Genomic DNA, 22,134 nt, shown 5'->3' with positions numbered 1-22,134 from the left:
AACCTTAATGCCAGTGACCAGATTTCAAAATAAACTCAGGCAACAGGTAGTTGGTATTGTTTACATTTTTACTATTAGTTATGACTGTTCATTTAACTAAGTGGACTGTTGTCTTGGCATGTGAGTGAGATCGTACGCCTTTTCGCATAACCAAAACCGTTCTAATGCCAAAAAAAATAGGTTATAAAAAATAAATGTGTCAAATTAACATATTTGAGTATAAATACATGGCATACTTCAACAATAAAACTTGTAAAATAATCCCCAAAACAGTAATATTTTTTGGTGAACTTTTTTTACCCTCTTATAAGTCGACCCCCCAAGTTATAAAATAATTTTTGGGTGAAAAAAAATCGACTTATAGGCGAAGATATACGGTATGTTGCTAGATTCAGTATCACTCCCCAAATACATTATTTTTATTCCCAATTTTGATGATGAATTCCCAATCAAATGTGAAAATTCTCAAGTTTTAATCTTTCATAATATACAGTACACATGCATTTAAATGCAATTTTGACATTATTGTAATATCTCCTAAATAGAGCAAAATACATTTAGTATTAATATTTTATTATTCTGACATACTTTACATGCATACTTTTTTGTTTTTGAAGCTGAACTGAAAATTCCTGATTTTATAAATATTGATGATAAATTCCCCAAAGAAATGTCAGATCCATGGGCATAAAGTTAAATTTCATAAATAAAACCCTGTATATAATTCATACCATGTTGAGGTATCCAATGGGAGTGTTACGAATGACATCATCATATGCCGGAGGGGAATCCTGCTGTATTGTCAAATTCATTTGGATTCGGTTTCTGTTGCGATGTCCTAAAAAGGAATTTTTAAAAACAATGTAACAAAGAAAACAAAACGTCTGTACAGCAACACATCAGCAATTGTCTGATCAGAGAATGTTTTGATGTCAAACATGAAAACAGTCAGATTTGGTCTAAATAATTAGAGAAGAAACCTGTTGTTGCTACACAGACTACCATTCACAATGTTATTAAACAGAAAGGGGTGAAAAAAAGAGAAAAAAGGAATATTTATTTATTACATACCTATTAGATCTTACTATAGTGATAAAGACATTTTCAAACCGTGTAATAAATTTATTTTGTATTACACATATGTGCAATCTGGACCATAACTTTTAAATGGGGAATTCCCTTTTTATTTTTACTACAGTTAGCGCCTTTTATTTACGTCATATATGATTTACAAATGACGTCACATCATATTTGAAACATTACACAAGACTGCCGCAGAGTATGATTCTTAACGTTAAACAAATCCATGAAAGGAGTTTTTATCATAGATTTAACAAAGTGTTGTTATGACATTAAATTAAAAACCTTTTTTATAAAACATAAAAGAAGGTATGTAATAAATACAGAACTTCACATATGTTGTTTTCACTTCCTATTTATTGCACTCGTTTATTTTGCGAAAGAACATACCACTCGACCGCAACGCAGTCTCGTGGTATATATTCTTGTGCGAAATAAACTCGTGCAATAAATAGGAAGCGAAAACAACGTATGAAGTTCTGTGTATTTATTAACACCTCATGACATTTTAAACTATGACCATTAGGTGTCTCATATACAGGAGTTGTGAAACTTGTCTAAGAAAAACAGGAGAAATTCTGTGATGCCACTTTGCCTGTTCTCCCGGATTATCAGCAAGAATGGTAAAGAGAAAGAAATATTTACAAAAACATAACACTGTCATTTATCAAACAGGATTTCACACACAAGGAAAGGTATATTTATTGATGATACCTCAGCACAATTTAAACTATGGCTATTTGGTGTCTAACATATTGTTATTTTGACACTTGGTTGAAAGGAGCAAAAAGCAAGCTTTGCCTTCTAGGCAGCAGTGGATCTGTTGAAGACCCTTTCTCATAGACAGGAGAGTACATATAAGTCTTTGATGTGCTAGTCATAGTTTCTCACAGACAGGAGAGTACATACAAGTTTTTGATGTGCTAGTCATAGTTTCTCACAGACAGGAGAGTACATACAAGTCTTTGATGTGCTAGTCAGTTTCTCACAGACAGGAGAGTACATACAAGTCTTTGATGTGCTAGTCATAGTTTCTCACAGACAGGAGAGTACATACAAGTCTTTGATGTGCTAGTCATAGTTTCTCACAGACAGGAGAGAACATACAAGTCTTTGATGTGCTAGTCATAGTTTCTCACAGACAGGAGAGTACATACAAGTCTTTGATGTACTAGTCATAGTTTCTCACAGACAGGACAGTACATGCAAGTCTTTGATGTACTAGTCATAGGGTCCTTGTTGGAATGGACAAAACCCCAAATCCACTGAGGGTAATTAATCCTGTAAACCTATGCACTTCAGGTGAGTACTCTACCATTGATCTACATTCCGTCCCCATTTTGTCTGTAAATATTTACAACTGACTTCAAAGGAAGGGACAATTAAGGCATTTGGCCTGGTATGCATAGTCAACAAGATATAATGCACATTATTGCTTAATATGAACAAGTATAATCGTATAGTTAATTAATAAAACGGTTAAATGTGACAGCTATAATATATAATGGGTGCAACCATTTTGTACAATCCTAGTGAATACGCCCTCTGGCGAGCTGGTGCTTACGTAATACCTAACGTGTCACGTCAGGAATTAGTCTTCGAACTGAAGAAACAAAACATACCTGATTTTTGCGGATGCATGGCAATGTTCTGTAATAATATCCATCCCAGTAAGCCAGCAACAAGTATATATTATTTTTCAATACAAAAGAAGCCGCCATTGTCAAAGTACTGAAATAACTGTATTATGTTTTATACATAAATTAACTCACGTACTGAAATAATAATCGTAGTGTTTTCTTGGTTAATTGGTCTTTTCATTCCGTGGCCTGTACCTGTGGTTCCTGATTAGCAGGTGTATATTTAGACGGTCCCCAGACACTGTGTCTAGACACACTAAAAACGTGCCTCTTTTATTAAGATCACAGAGTATCGTGTGATAACCGCACAGACACCCCTCAAATCGTAATGGACATTATCAGCCGTCCTGCTTTAATACTGTAAATAATTTTGTAAAACACTTGATTAAGTAGACTTTCCCATCTAAAATCACAAAACTGACCAATTACGTAGTCTCAAAGAAAAGAAAATTATCACTTGGGTATCGTGAGTGGTCGTTTTTGCTAGAACGTACCCTTACCAATAGGCCTAATAATATGCTTTTTTTTCTTTGGATTTTTTAAAAGAGAAAAATACTATAACCCCATTTTGTTCTACTGATGCAAACTGAAATATATTTAGTTAAATAGTTTATTATACTATCAAGTCATTTGTTGTTTTACAAGTCAGGTTGATGAAAGCGAAGCGCCTTGTCGTAAATTAGAGCGTTTGTTTACACTGTGCATAGAGGAGATGGACGGAGCTGACGTCACTTCGCCCCAAGCTATACCACCGGACGTCACAAAAAACGAAACAAAATGGCTGCCCCCAGTTAGCAGGAATAATCATGGGTTTTTTTATTAACTCTAAAATTACGCGTTTTTCATTTGTTAAAGTGTCAGTATGTGTTGGTGGTCCTGGTATGCATCTTTCCAACACATAGGGCTCTTGTCTGAGTTGACTGTCCCTTTAACAAACTTTAAAAAACAACAAAAAAACCACATCAACATACGACTTCTGCGCTCTGTGTTTCCAGAAATGGAATTGATTTGCCCATTAGCTGCTTGTCTATTCTGTAAAGCCAGGCGTCGACACCGGCGTATGAAGATGATGAGAAGACAGATGACCACGATGAGGAAGATGGACACGACCATGGGGATGATGACACCGATGCTGATTGTATATGACGTCACGTCAGAGTACGGGTTTCTCCCTGCAAATACAAGTCGGAAAACAAAAAGTTAAAGTTTGTTTTGTTTAACGCCACCATTAGAGCACATTGATTTATTAATCATCGGATATTGGGTGTCTTTGATTTCTATACAAATTTCTAAAATATACTTACCGTGATATTTGTATCGTATTATACTTTTCCCCACAGCTCTTTACACTGTGGTTTTAAATAATTATATAAATTTTATTCTGAATGTAAATAATATTTTCATATACTTACCTTTTGTGATACCCAATACCCAATATGTATTTTTTGTGCTGGGATGTCATTAAACATTCATTCATTCATTTATTCTATTGGATGTCAAACATTTGGTAATTTTCACATATAGTCTCAGAGAGGAAAAAAGTTTGTTTTGTTTACCGACATCACTAGAGCACATTGATTTATTACTCCTCCGCTATTGCCAGTATTGGATGTCAAACATTTGGTAGTTTTGACATATAGTCTCAGAGAGGAAACCCGTTGCAAGGGATCTTTTATATGCACCATCCCACAAAAAAGATAGCACATACCTCAGCCTTTGATATGCCAGTTGTGGTGCACTGGCTGGAACGAGAAATAGCCCAATGGGCCCACCGATGAGAATCGATCCCAGACAGACCGCGCATTAGGCAGTTTTAGTCAGAAATATATATAGCCTAGGTGTATCACAATTTACTGTCATAGACAGCCAAATCTTCTACTCATGATGGCGGAGTCTCCTTCTGAGTAATCAAATTCTCATTCAGGGCTATTAGATTCTCTGTTAGAATATGCAGATTATATTTCAGTATGGCTAGGTTCTTTTCCAGTTTACATTCCAAACTAGCAGATTATCTACTTGAGATTAGCTACTATATTTCTTCCTGGTGCAATTATTTTACAGATTAAAATGATCATAATGGTAATATGACATGTTCAACTTAGGATGTTATATCAAATAAAGAGACACTTGTTCTCACCTGTAGACAATTAAAGCTTACAAAGTCTTCTGGTGATATTGAAACCAAAATCAAAATAATGTGGATTTCAAAAGAAAAGAAAAAAAACCCCACCCTACATGTAGTTTATAAACAACAATCCTATCAGGGCTTGAAATAGTTAGCCAAAAGAAATATAACCAGCTAAAAAAAAAAAATGGCCTGCTGGGAATAAGACTGGACCGGGTCAGTGGAGGGTTTTGGACAGTGTGTGGACAATTACAATCTTTGGAGCATTATAAAATTAAAATGTAACAGAATCGTGAGCTTAGCCTCAGCTAAATAGAAGGAAGGAAGGAAATGTTTTATTTAACGATGCACTCAACACATTTTATTTACAGTCATATGGTTAAGGACCACACAGGTATTGAGAGAGGAAACCCGCTGTCGCCACTTCATGGGCTACTCTTTTCAATTAGCAGCAAGGGATCTTGTATATGCACCATCCCCAGGCATCGAAATAAGCATTGTGTCTGGTAACCCATTTACAGGTTACCACAAAATATAGCCTGGTAACCTATAGGTTACCACAACTATATGAAAGTTAGAATTGAATTCCTGGTACTGCTACTTTTAAGTGGACATTCTGAAATTGTATCGGTGCGTGTGAACATCGGTACGAGAAACAAAATCCTGAAGTAAATTTATCTAGTGGGCGCTGCTTAAACGCGGATTGCCGAGATTGCTTGGAATTGCACAAGTGCACGCGAACATAGATGCAATTCCTTACAAGAAAATGAAACGCAGAAGTCCGGAATGCATTGCCTGGTTTACGTTCGGAAACGAAACTACCGTTACGTTGAAATGTTTGTCGAGAACAAAACACCGTTCTCGACTTTTCTTACACGTGGTAACCTCCCGGTAACCTGAACGACCGTTCTCGACTTATTTCGATGCCTGCATCCCACAGATAGGATAGTACATACCACGGCCTTTGTTACACCAGTTGTGGAGCACTGGCTGGAACAAGAAATAGCCCAATGGGTCCACCGACGGGAATCGATCCCAGACCGACTGCGCACTTTACCACTGGGCTACATCCCGCCCCTAGCTAAATAGAAGACAAGCTCATTGTACATACATTTGTCTCTTGAAGAATGACCTAGCTAAATAGAAGACGAGCTCATTGTACATACATTTGTCTCTTGAAGAATGACCTAGCTAAATAGAAGACGAGCTCATTGTACATACATTTGTCTCTTGAAGAATGACCTGCAATGTTTTGGTCATTTTAGTCTAAAAGTGAATTGTTTTTGGCTTTTCGCGGGCCGCTATTTCGAGCCCTGCCTATGTTTCATAGTTTCAGTTGATTTGAGCACACACATTGTTTGTTCATGCATGGATGACTGAATATTGTAATTTAAAGGCACTCAGTACAATCAAAGAAAGAAATATGAACCAAAAAACAAACAGTATACATATGAATATAAAAAGGAAAAACACTACTGGTATTAATTACCAATGTCCATATTTTATAAATACTGTGATTAAACTATTAAAAGACTATTAAAATATACTATAGACATCAAAATGAAAGATGACTGAGTAAGGCCTATTTCCTAAATATGGAAAATATATATTTTATAAATACTGTGATTAAACTATTAAAAGAGTATTAAAATATACTATAGACATCAAAATGAAAGATGACCGAGTAAGGCCTATCTCGTAAATATGGAAAATATATATTTTATAAATACTGTGGTTAAACTATTAAAACACTATTAAAATATACTATAGACATCAAAATGAAAGATGACTGAGTAAGGCCTATCTCGTAAATATGGAAAAAAATTATTTTATAAATACTGTGGTTAAACTATTAAAACAGTGTATTGCATACTACAAACACGTAAAATGAATGGATGAATAAATGAATAATCAAATGAATGAATGAATGAATGTTTTAACAAACAAAAAAACACCCCACTATTTGGTGTCTGACAAAGGTATATTAATAACAAATAAAGGACTAAGGCCTACCTCGTAGAGAAGGAAAATATCCCGTTCCTGGAATCCGAGACATTGAAGTGTGATAGATTTAACAAGCGGCTAAATCAGCCGAGACCACAATCACTGTACACAGATCTACTAACATGTCAGTTTTGCTACAATATCCCAGTTATTAAAATTGTGTCATTCAGAATAAACACAAACATGTGATTGGCACATGAATCATCCGAACATATCACATTATGGAAGATGAGTAGAATTAAAAAGTCAAGTTTAACTTAATAATGTCCAAACTCAGTAACATTTTTCACTTAGAAAAATTATCTGTATCCTATAAATAATTCAATATGGTGTCCTATCACCTCCACCAAAGTGGTATATAAAAAATTACACAATACTCCATGTGAAAGAGCAACTCATTTCTAGCAACACTTGAGCATGATGTACACACACACAAACATATACACACATCTGTTATGTTGGTCAAACTTTAAACTATGTAACAGGTATGTCAACAATATGTTGTTTAACTGTATTTATAAAACAATAGTATTTTAAATAAATACAGTAACAGAGAAAATAATTATCAATAAAGATGAACTGTCACACTTAAAAAAACCTTAATTAATTTAGAAAAATCACTTTCTGTAAAAAGAATTTAATTAAATTGTTGTTGTTTTTTTAAATTAAAAAAGCCACTTTTTGTTAAATATATTCACTTCACCCTGTCCAGAAAAAAATAATTTGCTATAAATAATAAAAACAATTCTTGTACATTTTCCCCTTATTCAAATAAAAAAAAGAAAAACAAAAAAAGTCCATTCGTTTTAGTCATCTTGTGTTTACATAGTATTAACCATATATTAACAAAATATATATCCTAAAACAATAAGCAAATGTTGAAGAGCGATGAATCACAAACTATTTTCCATGACATTGTTCACATACTATACAAGCACAAAACATAATCGTTTTTAAAAAATAAACGTCTGTAAATATTTTGTCAAAATTCTGCAATAAAAAATTAATAAATATTTCAAAAATAAAGAATGACAAAAACAAAAGGTGTCATTAATTATTTCAAATGTACACAAAGTATGAGTAAAATTATTCAAGCAAAATTATTTCCTATCAAATTTCATCAAAGAAAAATTAATAACATTTTTAAACTACTAATCAAAGATTCTTGTTTGCAAAATAATCACTTCCAGTGAAACACACACAAGTGTTAAATGTATACAAAAAAAACCTCTTGAAAAACTTTCTTAGACCATAAATCTTTGTCAAATTTCAACAAACCAAAATTATAAAATAGTTTTAACCTCAGTAATAAGCAGATTTATGTGTTTACCAAAAAAATCAGACTATATTCCAATTGACAAACATACTTCGATACAAAGTTCCTCTTGGAAAATGCAATGTTAGCAATCATTAATTTAAAATGTTTTAAAAACACTGAAATTAAATAAGGAGATTTATATGTTCACAAAAAAAAAAATCAAACCTATTTCCACCATCACAAAATACACTGCATAACAAAGTTCCTCTTGGAAAATGATTGTCTATAAATTTTGGTCTGTTTAATTTCAACAAGCACAAGTTTTATATGTTCACCAAAAATATCAGACATTTTCCAATGCCACAAAACACACTGTAAACAACGTTCCTCTTGGAAAACTATTCTCCATAAATCATGGTCTGTCAAATTTTAGTAAGTACAAATTTAAACGATATCTAAACCATTACAGACTTATTTATCAGCAACTATTTCCAGAAAAATCACACATATATAATTGCACATCTACATAACACAAAGTTCCTGTTGCTTAATGAACTCCCAGCATTGAAAACACGCCAATTAAGCCATAATAATCTTTAATAACCATGTGATACGGTAAGTAATCAGGGAAGAAGGCACACATACTGCTCAATACTGGCTTCCCTACTAAACGGTGTTCTGCCTGACTAAAAACTTTTATTATTTATTTTTTTCTTTTCCTAGTAATTAAGACATTTGTGTGCACTCTTCCTACAGTAAACAATGTCGACTTGAACTGTGTTAGACTGGATAACCCCAGCTACTGAGGTTAACACTTGGGTGTGTGTGCTCCGCTGGTCGGCTAGCTTCCGCAAACGAACGACTCGTATAACAATCGCGTTATGGCTGGACAACTGATTCAACTCTGTTAGACAATACTGGGAGGTGATGGACATTACTTATTGTTTTACTGCGACACAAACATGAGGGTGGATCATAGTTAAGACAATACTAGGAGGTCATGGACATTACACATTGTTTTGTCGCGAAGTATACATGAGGGTGGATCAGTTAAGACAATACTGGCAGGCGATGGACATTACATATTGTTTTTTTGCGACAGATACATGAGGGTGGATCAGTTTAGTTTTCGCTTTGTTATAGGTTCATGTTGCCACCCAGCTAACAATGAAATCTGTCTATAAAGGCCACATAAGTTATCTGCAGTGATCCTTTTTATGAGCAAGCGACCTTTATATACAGTTTTATAAAACAGAAGATATTTGGGGTTTTTTATATCAGATATTATTTATATTTCATTGACTGAAATTTACAATTTCATAAAGTTTGTTTTGTTTAACACCACCACTAGAGCACATTAATTTATTAATTAATCATCGACTATTGGATTTTTTAAAGGAAACCCACTACATTTTTTCATTAGCAGCAAGGGATCTTTTGGTGCATTTTCAGTGGATTTTAGTGTAATTTAATCAACCTTAAAATAATGTTTCCAGTCAAATATGCGTACTTTAAACTATGGTTATTCTGTGTTTAACATGATTATTGCAACACTTAGTCTAATTACCAGTAGTAATTGTCGCAAGGTTGTAAAAAGGTTCCAAATACTAGCTTAAACTGAACAAGCTTGCAGGAAGCTCGTCACAAGTGTGCGGGAAGCTAGTCGCAAGTTTGCGGTAGCTCGTCGTAAGCGTGCGAGAAGCTTGCGAGATGCTAGTTGCAAGCATGCAAGAAACTGGTCGGAAGCTTGCTGCAAGCATGCAACAAGCATGCAACAAGCTGGTCGCATGGTTGTAAAAAGGTTCCAAATACTAGCTCAAAAACGCGGTAGTTACTACCGTGTAAAATATGCTTGTACAACCTTGTTGCAAGGTAGTTACCAGCTAGTTACCAGCTATTTATTAAGCTTGCAATTTTTGTTTGGGAAGAGAAGCAAACTGTTGCCACCCCACAAAACATCTTTCACATACACACTATTTTACAGACAGGATGGTACACAACCTTTGATATACCAGTTGTGGGGTACAGGTTGGAATAGGGCACAAGCAATCAATTCCATGACTAGTATAATTAAAGAACATGATATGTACCAAACTATGTGCATGGAAAAATGCAAATAAAAGATACTTTGCTGTTAATCAGAAAGAAAAAAGTTAAAGAAGCACATTGATTTATTATCACTGGCTGTTGTCAACATTTGGTAATTAATTGTAACGTGGTCTTCAGAGGAAACCTGCTACACTTTCACATTAGCAGCAAAGGATCTTTTATATGCACATTACCAAAGGCAGGACAGCACAAACCACAACCACTGATATATCAGTCAAGGGACACTGGTAGCAACTGGACAAAAACGTAATTAGAGAAATAGGTCAACCAAGGCCAGTGATGTTTGATCTGCACAACCCAAGCATCTGAATATGGACAAACCAAAATTCCAGAATTGATACACCAATGCATTTTGGTTGGGTTTTTCTTCTTCTTTTCTGGGTTGTTTAAAACAGGGGTTGCACAGAATAGGTGGGTATATATATATAGAGAGAGATTATTATACATGCTTGTGTGTCATACTGATTTTAGGAATGAGTGTCAGCATTATTGTATTACCCGAAATAGAGTGAGGGTAATACACGAATCCTGACATGAGTTTCGTAAAATCAGTACGATTCACACGCCAGTGTAATAATTTCTTTATTATCCAAAATATTATTTTCATGAATAACAAGCTAGGACCATGTCAAAACATTTCAAACGTAACTAAAAAGAGACAAATCAACGTCATGTTCTGAAATGACGTAATTTTAACCCATTCATGGGTTTGGGCTGCTAATATCAGTGCCTTGGATGACACCAAAGTTTAACTTAATGTTGGCACTGTCACACAGACAAAGCACCTGACAGAAGGGGTAAAAACCTGCTATTCCATTAGCCGATATTTTGTACTACAACTACCAATAAAACCAATCAAATAGAATACCATATGACTAACTCAGTACTCTAAGGGGTCGTCAGGACATAGCTCAGTGACAGCAGTCGGTCTAGAATTGATCCCCGTAGGTGGGCCCATTGGACTATTTTTTCATACCAGCCAGTGTACTGTGACTGGTATATCAAAGACTGTGGTATGTGTATTCCTGTCTGTGGGAACTGGACAAAGGCTGTGGTACATATATGTGCTTTCCTGTCTGTGGGAAAGTGCATATAAAAGATCCCTTTCTGCATTTGGAAAAATGTGGAGGGTTTTCTCTAATGACATCCAATAGCCGATGATGTCTTTAAATAAAACAAACTTTCTTTCCTGTGGATGGTGCAAGTGGAAAAAAACCTTGCTACTAATTAAAAATTGTAGTAGGGTTCCTCGCTAAGACTACATGTCAATATGACCAAATATTTGACATTCAAAATCCGATGATTCATAAATCAATGTGCTCTAGTGGTGTCGGTAAACAGAACAAAACATTAAGTCCGTACAAAAGCAAACATTTGCAGAGAATGGCTTAACTGAGAGTTTCAGATCTGGAAGTTTAAAGAAATTGACAAAAAGAAACAATTGTTGACAGTCCATGAATGGGTGAGGAAATCTGTTATTTACAGTTAAATCTACATGTGTGATGGAATGAGTGAAACGTCATGATTTCAGATCCAACAAGGAAAACGCCCAGTTACGGAAATGTAAACAAAGTAAGAGTGCCACAAAAAGAGACGACAAACAGCAAATGTTCAATATAGGATATGTGTCAACAGGTTTAGATAGCTATTAGAGGAACTTAGCAATTAGGATGAGGGATGGAGTAGAGTAGGGGTGGTCACAACCAAATTAATGTTTCTGTCCTACTGTAAACACAAACACCTTGTAAAGCACCTGGAAATTTCTCATCCACTGTATTGCTATTTTGTACCCCAGATGCAAGGAAAGCGCATTTCAGACCATTCAAAGATAAACATTTTATATGGGAGCACTAAATAGCTTTTGTCACTCACTTTTAATCATAGGCAAACAGGCACCCATTTGTTTTTAAGGGGGGCAGGCTGATTTTTGCCTGAATTAAAAGAAAATGTCTGAATCGGGAAAACTAAATTTATTCATATTAGTATTACTGTGAAACAGCTATATACATAGGGTTCCAAATGAATCACTACGCATTTTTACAAGGATTACAACTACTAATTTTGAGAGTAGATTGATTGAAATACATGGTAAAAAGGTCTAGTGTTAGGATATTTTGCCCCTCCTTGCTCCCCCTGTTTTGTACACTTATGCTTTAAATATCAGTCCTACAGACTTGCGTTAAAGTTTAAAGTTTGTTTTGTTTAGAACACTAGAACACATTGATTACTTGTGAAGCATAAGCCACATGGTCAAAACTAGGTGGTGCTTCATTAATTTCCCAGTGTATATTTCAAGAGCATCTACACTGGATGCGATGCTATGTGATCATACATATCTGTAATCTCCTTGTGGCCAGCCACAATAAAATATCTCACCAAATGTATCTCAAAGACTGTGCTTATAAAACTTTAGAGTTCAGACTCAAGTTTTTTAATGACTTTACATTCCTGCAATTTGTATGTCACTGCCATGATGTTATTAGAGTCTTGAGTCTAGACTCTAAATTTGTATAAGCACCAGGCCTGATATACTGAACAAATGTGATACTCTTTAAAACACCAATAAATGAAAATTAGGTCGCAGTGATCTAGTTATGGTATGCAACAGACCATCATCCCAAATTGTACTTGCATATAAGGTTAGAATTATCCTAAATGAATTGATAAGAAAAATATGCTCCAGAAACAAAACGTTTACAGATGGACAGAGAACACCTTACCATAACACCACCCGTCAAAGATGGACATATAAAAATGGAACATAATATTACAATGTTTTCATGCAAATTGTCTCTCTTTTTTGTATATAATTTCAAACGGGGAAAAAATATAATGTTCAAACAAATTTCAGTTTCCATGACCAAAATTAAAATGCTATATAACTTTCCAGGCTCGAAAAGTAACAAACTGTATATTCTAAGACTTTTACAGATTTCCATGATCCATGTGAACCCTATAATAAAAGATGAAAACTTACCACAAGCTTTGGAAGTCTCATCCGAGTTATCCCCGCAGTGGTCATAGCCATCACACTTGAGGATGTATGGAATGCATTTGTTATTCAAGCATTGATACTGGTTGTTCATACAGATTCCTGATAACACAAGCAATCCACATTAAAGGTGCAATATCATAGATCTGATACAAGTGCCATATTTTTATATTTTTTATATTTGTTATAACTAGTCTATAGTCCTTCCCATAAGGAATGCCTTTTTTCATACTATGGAGTTTTCTTTTTGTATTTCTGAGCAGACTGTTTTCTAAATTGCATACAAAAATAGTATTTATTTTTTATTTCCAAAACACTTTTACTTTTTAACTTACGTCAAACCAAACTGAAATTATTTACCAATTTTTTTTTTAGGATGGGATGGACGATAAATACATAGTAATCAATTCCACACATAATCTTTTGATAAATAACTTGGGAATGTCTAAATTGTAATATGACTGCATCCCATGCAAACAAAGAACATTCAATAGGACAAGCTTTTTGTCTTATGAAAACGATGAATCCACAAAATCTGGAAATTTCACTGTGGGTAACTAGATACGGTAGCTAGATGTGGTGCACAAAGGCAGCAAACCTACCGGAAACACAAACCAGGAAACAAACCAGATGCGTGTGCAGGGGGAGGGTTTTGGAGGTTGAAAATCTGCCTGCTCAAGCAAATTTTCCTTTTTCTCAATATATTTTCAAAAGCAACATGACATGATCCCCATATAAACTTAAGCTGCCACAGTCTAGACCCCCCCACCCCACACACACACACTTAAATTCCTACACATGCTCTTGCATCTGAACAATCCCAATTCCGTCAGTCATCCATGAAAGATTCTTCAATTATTAGTAAATCAAATTGTTTAGTTCTAATTATTTATAGGCATGTTGTTGAAAGCATAATGTTTATATGTCAAAGCAAAAGTTAGGAAATAATGAATAATACCTAATAACTAAAAAAACAAAAAACAAGAAGTTAAACTTACCATATTTGAACGAGGTAAAGGCCAGAATAAAATCTTCACTGTTGCTATAGCGACCTTGCAGGCGAATGTAAAATGCATCAGATGCATCAAAAGAGTAGGTTTTTATTTCATCAGCGTTGCCAGGGGTGACAGCTGCTTCTATACTACCAAGTGAGGTGAAAGATTCCCGTATTTCAAGCTTATCTGTTTGACCATGATAATACACTGAAAAGGAGAGGAATGTACATTTAACATCATCCTACAAGACTGTTTAGTCGACAGATATTAGTATGTGCAGCATCTGCTATTTTGAACCTGTATTTGTATGTGAATGTCAAATACATTTCCTGCGAATACCATCATAGAAATAGAAACAGAGAAGACCTATGCATTAAACATATTACAAAACTTGTAGAGTCTGGAATACACTTATAATAACTAGTTTTATATACGGTATACAATGAAACCTCTCAAAACCGGACCCTCTAATAACCTCAAAACTGGACATTTTTCATGGTCCTTTTTTAAAAATCAGTACAGAACTTAACCCAGGGTTCATACACTTGTGGCTTAGTCAAATTCCAGGACATTTCCAGGACATTTTTTTAAAATTCCAGGACCACTATACATGGATATAAAGTGTACCATACCTAGTATAACAGATAAATAAACAAGTGAAATACGATTTTAAGTCAGTCATTTAGTAGCTGCCATTGAATTTTGATTATTAACTGTTCTTTATTTCTTGAAACTTTGCCTCGATTGTAGAATCCAGATCCACCAACTCTCTTCTTTTGTCAGGAGCAATTCTGCATAAACTGTTTGATTTTATTATCAAAGTTAAATTACCTCGACTCTCAGCCTGGTCGGCAAATTTATTGGCTGCTTTGTCAAGTCCATCAATGTCAGAACTAAGTCTCTTCCTTTTTTCTTTTAACTGTTCAAGTTCATCATATTTGGAATCATGCTTTCGCTTTTTGTTTGCCTCATCTGCCTTTCTTTTTTCTTCATCTAAGTACAACATGTACCTCTGTCTTGCACCGCCAGCATAAAGGATCATTTCTGGCGTTATGTCAACTTTTAGGACAATATGGTCACAAACAATTCGTTTTGATATGAAGGTGATCTCAGACATATTTACAGAAGCAACCTCCTTATTAACACTGAAGCCCCTTTCAACAGTAGCTTGGCCATGCGAAAGTAGTAGTAGAGAATGGACTACTTTCCAAAATTCCTCGAATCTTTCATCATGTGCCAAGTAATGGTGGTAAAATTCATCCAACCTTGATTTATTTGGATCTTTCTTTTGTTCTATATTCGTACGTTTCCACGGTGCGTTTCCTAAATTTTTTACACATATTATCAGTATGGAAAACGGTTTCCCCAAATTTAAGGATTTTCATGGATTTAAGGATGCCTACGATCTCTGTTAACCTCTCAGTATGAGTACATGTATTGACATGTAGATGTGTGCGTACACGTTCGACTATTCAACTTCTCTAATGTGACAATCAGCCTCTTGTATACATTTCCATTAAACAGGATCTTGGAGGTACATCATAGCAAAACATACGACATACCAGTCAAGGAGCACTGGTTGAAATAGAATATATATTACACACCCATGTAAGAGATGATGTATCAATTTTGTCTCCAACATGTTATAATTAAATTTCCGTTATATATACAATATAATGTCATCCAACTGGTCCAGACTTAGCAACAGGAGTTTGTTAATTTCTCAATGAACGTAAAAATGGCGTCGTCAGGGAACGTCATATCTGTTGACATCATTTTATATGGGCAAGTTGTCTTATTGAGTGTTATTGTTTATGGACCAGAAATAATTCAAAATAAAATATGAACTTTTGGAGTTATTATTAGCAAGTACAATTCAAATTTAATTATAAATATTGTCTGTTATTTCGTTTACGTTCATCTGGATGTGAACCAAAAAAATCATCTGCAAACATGTGAGAACAGCTTTGCCGATACACACAGTTTGTGGATAAAAAAAAAATTCATACCCCGATCAATGTAAAAGAAATAACAGACAATCCTTGTGTCTATGACATCATTCATTAACTTACATACTTTTAAGCTAATGTTCAGTCTTTTTGTTCAGTGTCTGTCCATTAAACTATTTAGAAATGATTTATCTTACAACTTGTATCTATTTGCTTTCCTTCACAACTGGTGTAAAAAAGGCCATGGTAAGTACTATCCTGTCTGTGGGATGGTGCATATAAAATATCCCTTGCTGCTAATCAAAAAGAATAGCCCAAGAAGTGGCGACAGCAGATTTCCTCTCTCAATATCTGTGTGGTTCTTAACTATACGTTCGACATCATATAACCGTAAATAAAATGTGTTGAGTGCATCATTCAATAAAACATTTCGTTCCTTCCATTTGCTTTAACTAGATACATTTGACACACACTGATACAAAGGAGTGTTACTTAAACACTTCTAGGACATCAACCTAAATGAAACAAGCATTTTGAGAGTACTGCTAAAGCAATACACATCCCTACATGTCCCAACAATTTTTCATCTCCTAAATTCAAGGGCCAAACATCTTTCAAAAGTGGGTAAATCACCATGAAAGTTAAACTTGATCAGTAACAGTACATGATAAAGCTATATACAAAATTTCACCTCAATATTTTCAGGTATTGTAAAACAAAAGTCAGGAATTGGTTTTTTTCACAACTCTTAAGTTCAAGGGCCACAACTCTGTCAAACATGGGTAAGGTCTCACTACACAGATCACTTCTGGGTGAGAGTTCATTCATCATGGTCCACTATAGTTCCTAATTGTGTCAAGTTATGGTTCACATATTCACTTCTAGGAAATGTTTAAGAATTAAAACAAGATGTATGTTCAATGATATTCCAGGTTATCATCACATAAGTTACACCATTAGGTTCAATATTCCAGGTTATCATAACGTAAGTTACACCATTAGGTTCAATATTCCAGGTTATCATGACGTAAGTTACATCATTAGGTTCAATATTCCAGGTTATCATTCAAGCTACACCATTAGTACTGCCATCATTCCAGCTACACCATATTCCTGGTTATCATTTAATCACAGCATAAATCGGATACAGAAAAAATAATCAACATTTTGTGAATACTTGAAAAATGATTCCCATGGAAAGACAAAAGGAAACTATTGATACATACCTAAAGATCCCTTAAAACTAATGAGCTTCACATAGATGTGGTCATACTGTGGTTGTCGCTTGACCACCCAAACACAGTCATAGTAGTCATTAGGATTTGCTGTTGGTTCAAACTTTATAGTTCCACCTTCACGGGAAAGATCATATTTACCACAACCTGAAAGATTTCAAAAACAAAATACAATATGTAAACTTTTCTTTCGTGTGTTCATTGAATGAACATTCATGAACATTTATTCAGTTATTAAATATATTAAACATTTCTGCTGTATCAAATTTATAAATTTACTAAATTTAAAAGGACTGTTCCGAGTTTGCTGCCATTATCAGGAAGGAAGGAAATATTTTATTTGACACAGATATTGAGAGAGGAAACCCGCTGTCGCCACTTCATGGGCTACTCTTTTTCAAATTAGCAGCAAGGGATCTTACAACGACAAATAGCCCAATGGGCCCACTGATGGGGATCGATCCCAGACCGGCCGTACATCGAGTGGGCACTTTACCACTGGGCTACTTCCCGCCCCACTGCCATTATCAGATGCCTCCAACTACTAAGGCTTTTTAAGGACTAGATTTACACTTTAAATAAATGTTCTTCTTTCGAACATCAGTGTCTCTATATCCAGTGTGTTACTGATCGTCCTAATGGTTTATACTTACACAATATTAAACAAGCTTCCGTTTCAAATCATGTTTACATGTATGTCCCGAGTAAAATCATTTTCAATTGTCACGAGGGAAATATCCTATTTATTACCCATAATCGATCTTAATTTATATCACTCAACTTGTTTAGTTGACGTTCCTCTAAGGTTGTAGCACTCCAATTGATGATGTCATTGTGTGACGTCAAAGTGTTATGGTATCACTTTGATATATACCAAGATATTTTTAACCATATGGGTAATAATACCATAACCGTACTTTTATTTCCCAATGTGTGTATTTTTTCATATGTAGAAAATTATTGGAAAAAAAGAAATAATTTGGACTTCTACAAACATTAGTACAACCCGAAATATATTTAATATACAGACACCGATATTCTAAACAAGAAAATGTATTTAATATACATGTATTATACTATTCATTAGATAGGCTATACTTGTCAGGAGCATGTTACAATACCAGCAAACTAAAAACATTCTCTTTAACATCTAAATTATGAACTGACTTTGTACAAGCAGGATTTATACATATTTTTACTTCACAAATTATTGTGTGCATGCTTGCATGTGTGTATGAGTACTTGTGCATCCACGTCTATATTTCAAATACTAATAAAATTGCTAATAAAACTTTATTTTCAAGGAAATTATTTTCATGACTTCATTAAATATGTAACAGAATTTAGATTTTTAAGAATTGTGAAAGAGAAAAAAAGATTTCCTGAGAATATTGTGGAGAGTGGTTGTTGTATATTAAAAGAATATTTAAACTTTGTTATCTCAATGTTGAAGGAACAGAATCAAAGAGCAAGAGATAACAGTAAATTGCCATGTAAATCAATTTCAGGCATTATTCAAAGTCTGGAAAACTATTTTATATATATCCTAAATTCAAGGGCCATAATTCCGACAAAAATGGGCAAATAGCCATAAAAGTCAAACTTGATCTGTAACTACATGATAAAGCTATATACAAAATTACAGCTCTATATATCTTAAAGCACTGTGGGGAAAAAAAGTCTGGAAAACTCTGTGGGACAGATGGACAGACAGACTGACTGACAGAAAGACGGACAGTGACAAAACCTAGTTCTATCTGGTTGGACAGGTAGGGGACTAATAACTCATTTGTAATCCTCCATTCTGATTCTCTACAGATACATGTGTAGCACAACATATCTTGGCTCATACTGAAGTGGTCCATCACATTATGATCAAACTGGTTCTCTTACCTCTAACATAACCCAGTGGTAAAGTGCTTGCTTGATGCGCGGTCGGTTTGGGATCGATCCCTATTGGTGGGCCCATTGGGCTATTTCTCATTCTAGCCAGTGCACCACAACTGGTATATCAAAGGCCGTGGTATGTACTATTCTGTTTGTGAGATAGTGCATATAAAAGATCCCATGCTACTAATGGAATAATGTAGAAGGTTTCTTCTAAGACTATATGTAAAAATTACCACATGTCTGGCATCCAAAAGCCGATGATTAATAATTAATGTTCTCTAGTGGTGTCGTTAAACAAAACAACTTTAAACCCTTACCTGTGATTATTTTCTGTCTATTAATTTCCTCTGAAAAAAAAGAGAAGATTTTAAAACAATTATGCATAAGATGAAGAAAACTATTATTTTCTGTTTTATTAATTCAACCATTAAATTCAGGGAATCTTTTAACATTCCGCATGAATCGTACAATGATGTAGTATACGGTAGATATTTTGGGATTTAATATCATAATATAAGATTCTGGATACCAGACGTTTCGTCCTTAAACCAGCTTGCCCCATGTCAGTTCTCCCCCAGTTTGACCAGTTCGACCCAAGTGTCAGTTCGCCCGCAGACATTTTGCCCCCTATGAATTGTTAGTTCACCCTCATCTATTTCTCGTTTTGCCCCTCCCCCAATATTATGTTAGATAACAAAGATGATTTTGGCGGAGGCTTTATTAGTTTTTTTGTTATCTATGCACATGTGTCCCTAATTCATCCAAGTGTTTTTAATAAACTACCTTTTAAATTTCCCTATTAAAAAGGTTTTCTCTAGCATGCTAGCGTAAGTTTTGTTGTTGTTGCCTCAAGTAGGCTATGAGCCTAGGACCAACCAGCTTTGGGATCAATGACGTGTGTCCTGTGCCTCAGGTCTAGTAAGTACTCTGCCGTTCAAGATCTAGTCAGACATTTAGATGGTCATAATAGCTATCTGCCATCAGAAATAACTCTATAATGAAAACACAGAATTTTTGCCTGCTACTGAATAGGCAAAGATTCCCACTCTAATACAATTATCTTATGTTTGATGTTAAATATTATTACATAATTACATTATTACAAGTTCGCCTAAAACAAATATTTCACATATTAATCAGTAATACACACTACAGGAAGAAACCTTTTCTTCTAATATTTTTATTATTATCATTTTTACAATTGAATAAATAATGATATTCATCTTCAATAGAAGAGTTTTTAATGTCTGAAAACCACTGTTTTATAACTTGATCTCAGAGGTTTTGTTTTAATTCTTGTTTATATTATTTGATTGGTATAGATGTACCCCATTCCCGTGTTATCAAAAATACTTTTTATGAATTTCAACCATTTAAATTGATTTCTTTCACCACTGTTTAAAGAAAACATTAAAGGGACATTCCTGAGTTTGCTGCAATTTTTAAGATGTTATCAACTAACAGCAACTTTTTAACGATTGTAATTACATATCAAATATATCTGTCTGCATAACATATTAGTGGCTGTATATTAAATGTGTTTCTGATCATTCTAATATTTGTACTAGGTTAAATTTCATTTTATTTTCTAAAATATTTTTTTATACGTACAAAATTATTTGAAGACAAAATCCAGGATGGGTTCTTACAAATATTAAAACGACCAGAAACACATTGAATATACAGACACTGATATTCTAAACAAGAAAATGTATTTAATATGTAAGTTTAATCGTAGAAATAGTTATTAGTCGGAAAACATCTTACAATGCAGCAAACTCAGGAATGTCCCTTTAATCTATATAAAATACTGTTAAGTTATTTTCGTCTTTAACCAGTTTACTCCAAAATGACACCATTCATAATTTTACTTGTATTTCTAAAGGGAACCTCCTAATTCTTCATATACCATAAAATTTCGAGTACTTTTTTTAACCTTCAAAATCTGTTTACAAAACTGGAGATGAATTTTTCTATTATTTGTAATAGAGAGAAGAGGGTGTAGTGGCCTTACACCTACCCACTGTGTCATTAAAACTCACTCTGGGTTGGAGCCGGTACCGGGCTGCGAACCCTGTACCTACCAGCCTGTAGTCCGATGGCTTAACCACTGCACCACTGAGGCCGGTGGTGGAAGACAAAAATCCTGTGTTTTAAATGTCGGTCAGGCTCCTGAGTGGCAGAGTACTTGGGCTGGTAGAGGAATACGGTAATAAGACTGGCAGAGTACTTGGGCTGGTAGAGGAATACAGTAATAAGACTTGCAGAGTACTTGGGCTGGTAGAGGAATACGGTAATAAGACTGGCAGAGTGCTTGGGCTGGTAGAGGAATACAGTAATGAGACTGGCAGAGTACTTGGGCTGGTAGAGGAATACGGTAATAAGACTGACAGAGTACTTGGGCTAGAGGAATACGGTAATAAGACTGGCAGAGTACTGGGCTGGTAGAATACGGTAATAAGACTGACAAGAGTACTTGGGCTGGTGGGAATACTGTAATAAGACTGACAGAGTACTTGGGCTGGTAGAGGAATACGGTAATGGAAGTGCTTGGGCTGGTAGAGGAATACAGTAATAAGACTGACAGAGTACTTGGGCTGGTAGAGGAATACAGACTGACAGAGTATAGAGGAATACGAATAAGACTGGCAGAGTACTGACAGAGTACTTGGGCTGGTAGAGGAATACGGTAATGAGACTGACAGAGTACTTGGGCTGGTAGAGGAATACGGTAATGAGACTGGGCTGGTAGAGGAATACGGTAATTATAAGACTGACAAGAGTACTTGGGCTGGTAGAGGAATACTGGTAATTGAGGTAGAGGAATACTGGCAGAGTGCTTGGGCTGGTAGAGGAA

At 34.9% G+C, this 22,134-nt stretch overlaps 1 protein-coding gene across 1 annotated transcript in view; it reads right to left on the bottom strand.

Annotated features, from left to right (window-relative positions):
* Window positions 1-22,134, bottom strand: part of LOC121388848 — a 51,312-nt gene that overhangs the window by 4,425 nt on the left and 24,753 nt on the right. The window contains exons 8-13 of the mRNA XM_041520364.1: window positions 19,595-19,624; window positions 17,379-17,534; window positions 14,207-14,410; window positions 13,194-13,310; window positions 3,692-3,892; window positions 732-838 (exon numbers count right to left, since the gene is read on the bottom strand). Of these exons, the coding sequence (XP_041376298.1) occupies window positions 732-838; window positions 3,692-3,892; window positions 13,194-13,310; window positions 14,207-14,410; window positions 17,379-17,534; window positions 19,595-19,624 (815 nt within the window). The remainder of the gene's footprint in view (window positions 1-731; window positions 839-3,691; window positions 3,893-13,193; window positions 13,311-14,206; window positions 14,411-17,378; window positions 17,535-19,594; window positions 19,625-22,134) is intronic.

This window comes from Gigantopelta aegis, chromosome 14 (assembly GCF_016097555.1).
Source record: "Gigantopelta aegis isolate Gae_Host chromosome 14, Gae_host_genome, whole genome shotgun sequence".
In the NCBI taxonomy this organism is placed as follows: domain Eukaryota; kingdom Metazoa; phylum Mollusca; class Gastropoda; order Neomphalida; family Peltospiridae; genus Gigantopelta; species Gigantopelta aegis.
This window is presented reverse-complemented; position numbering and strand designations above follow the sequence as displayed.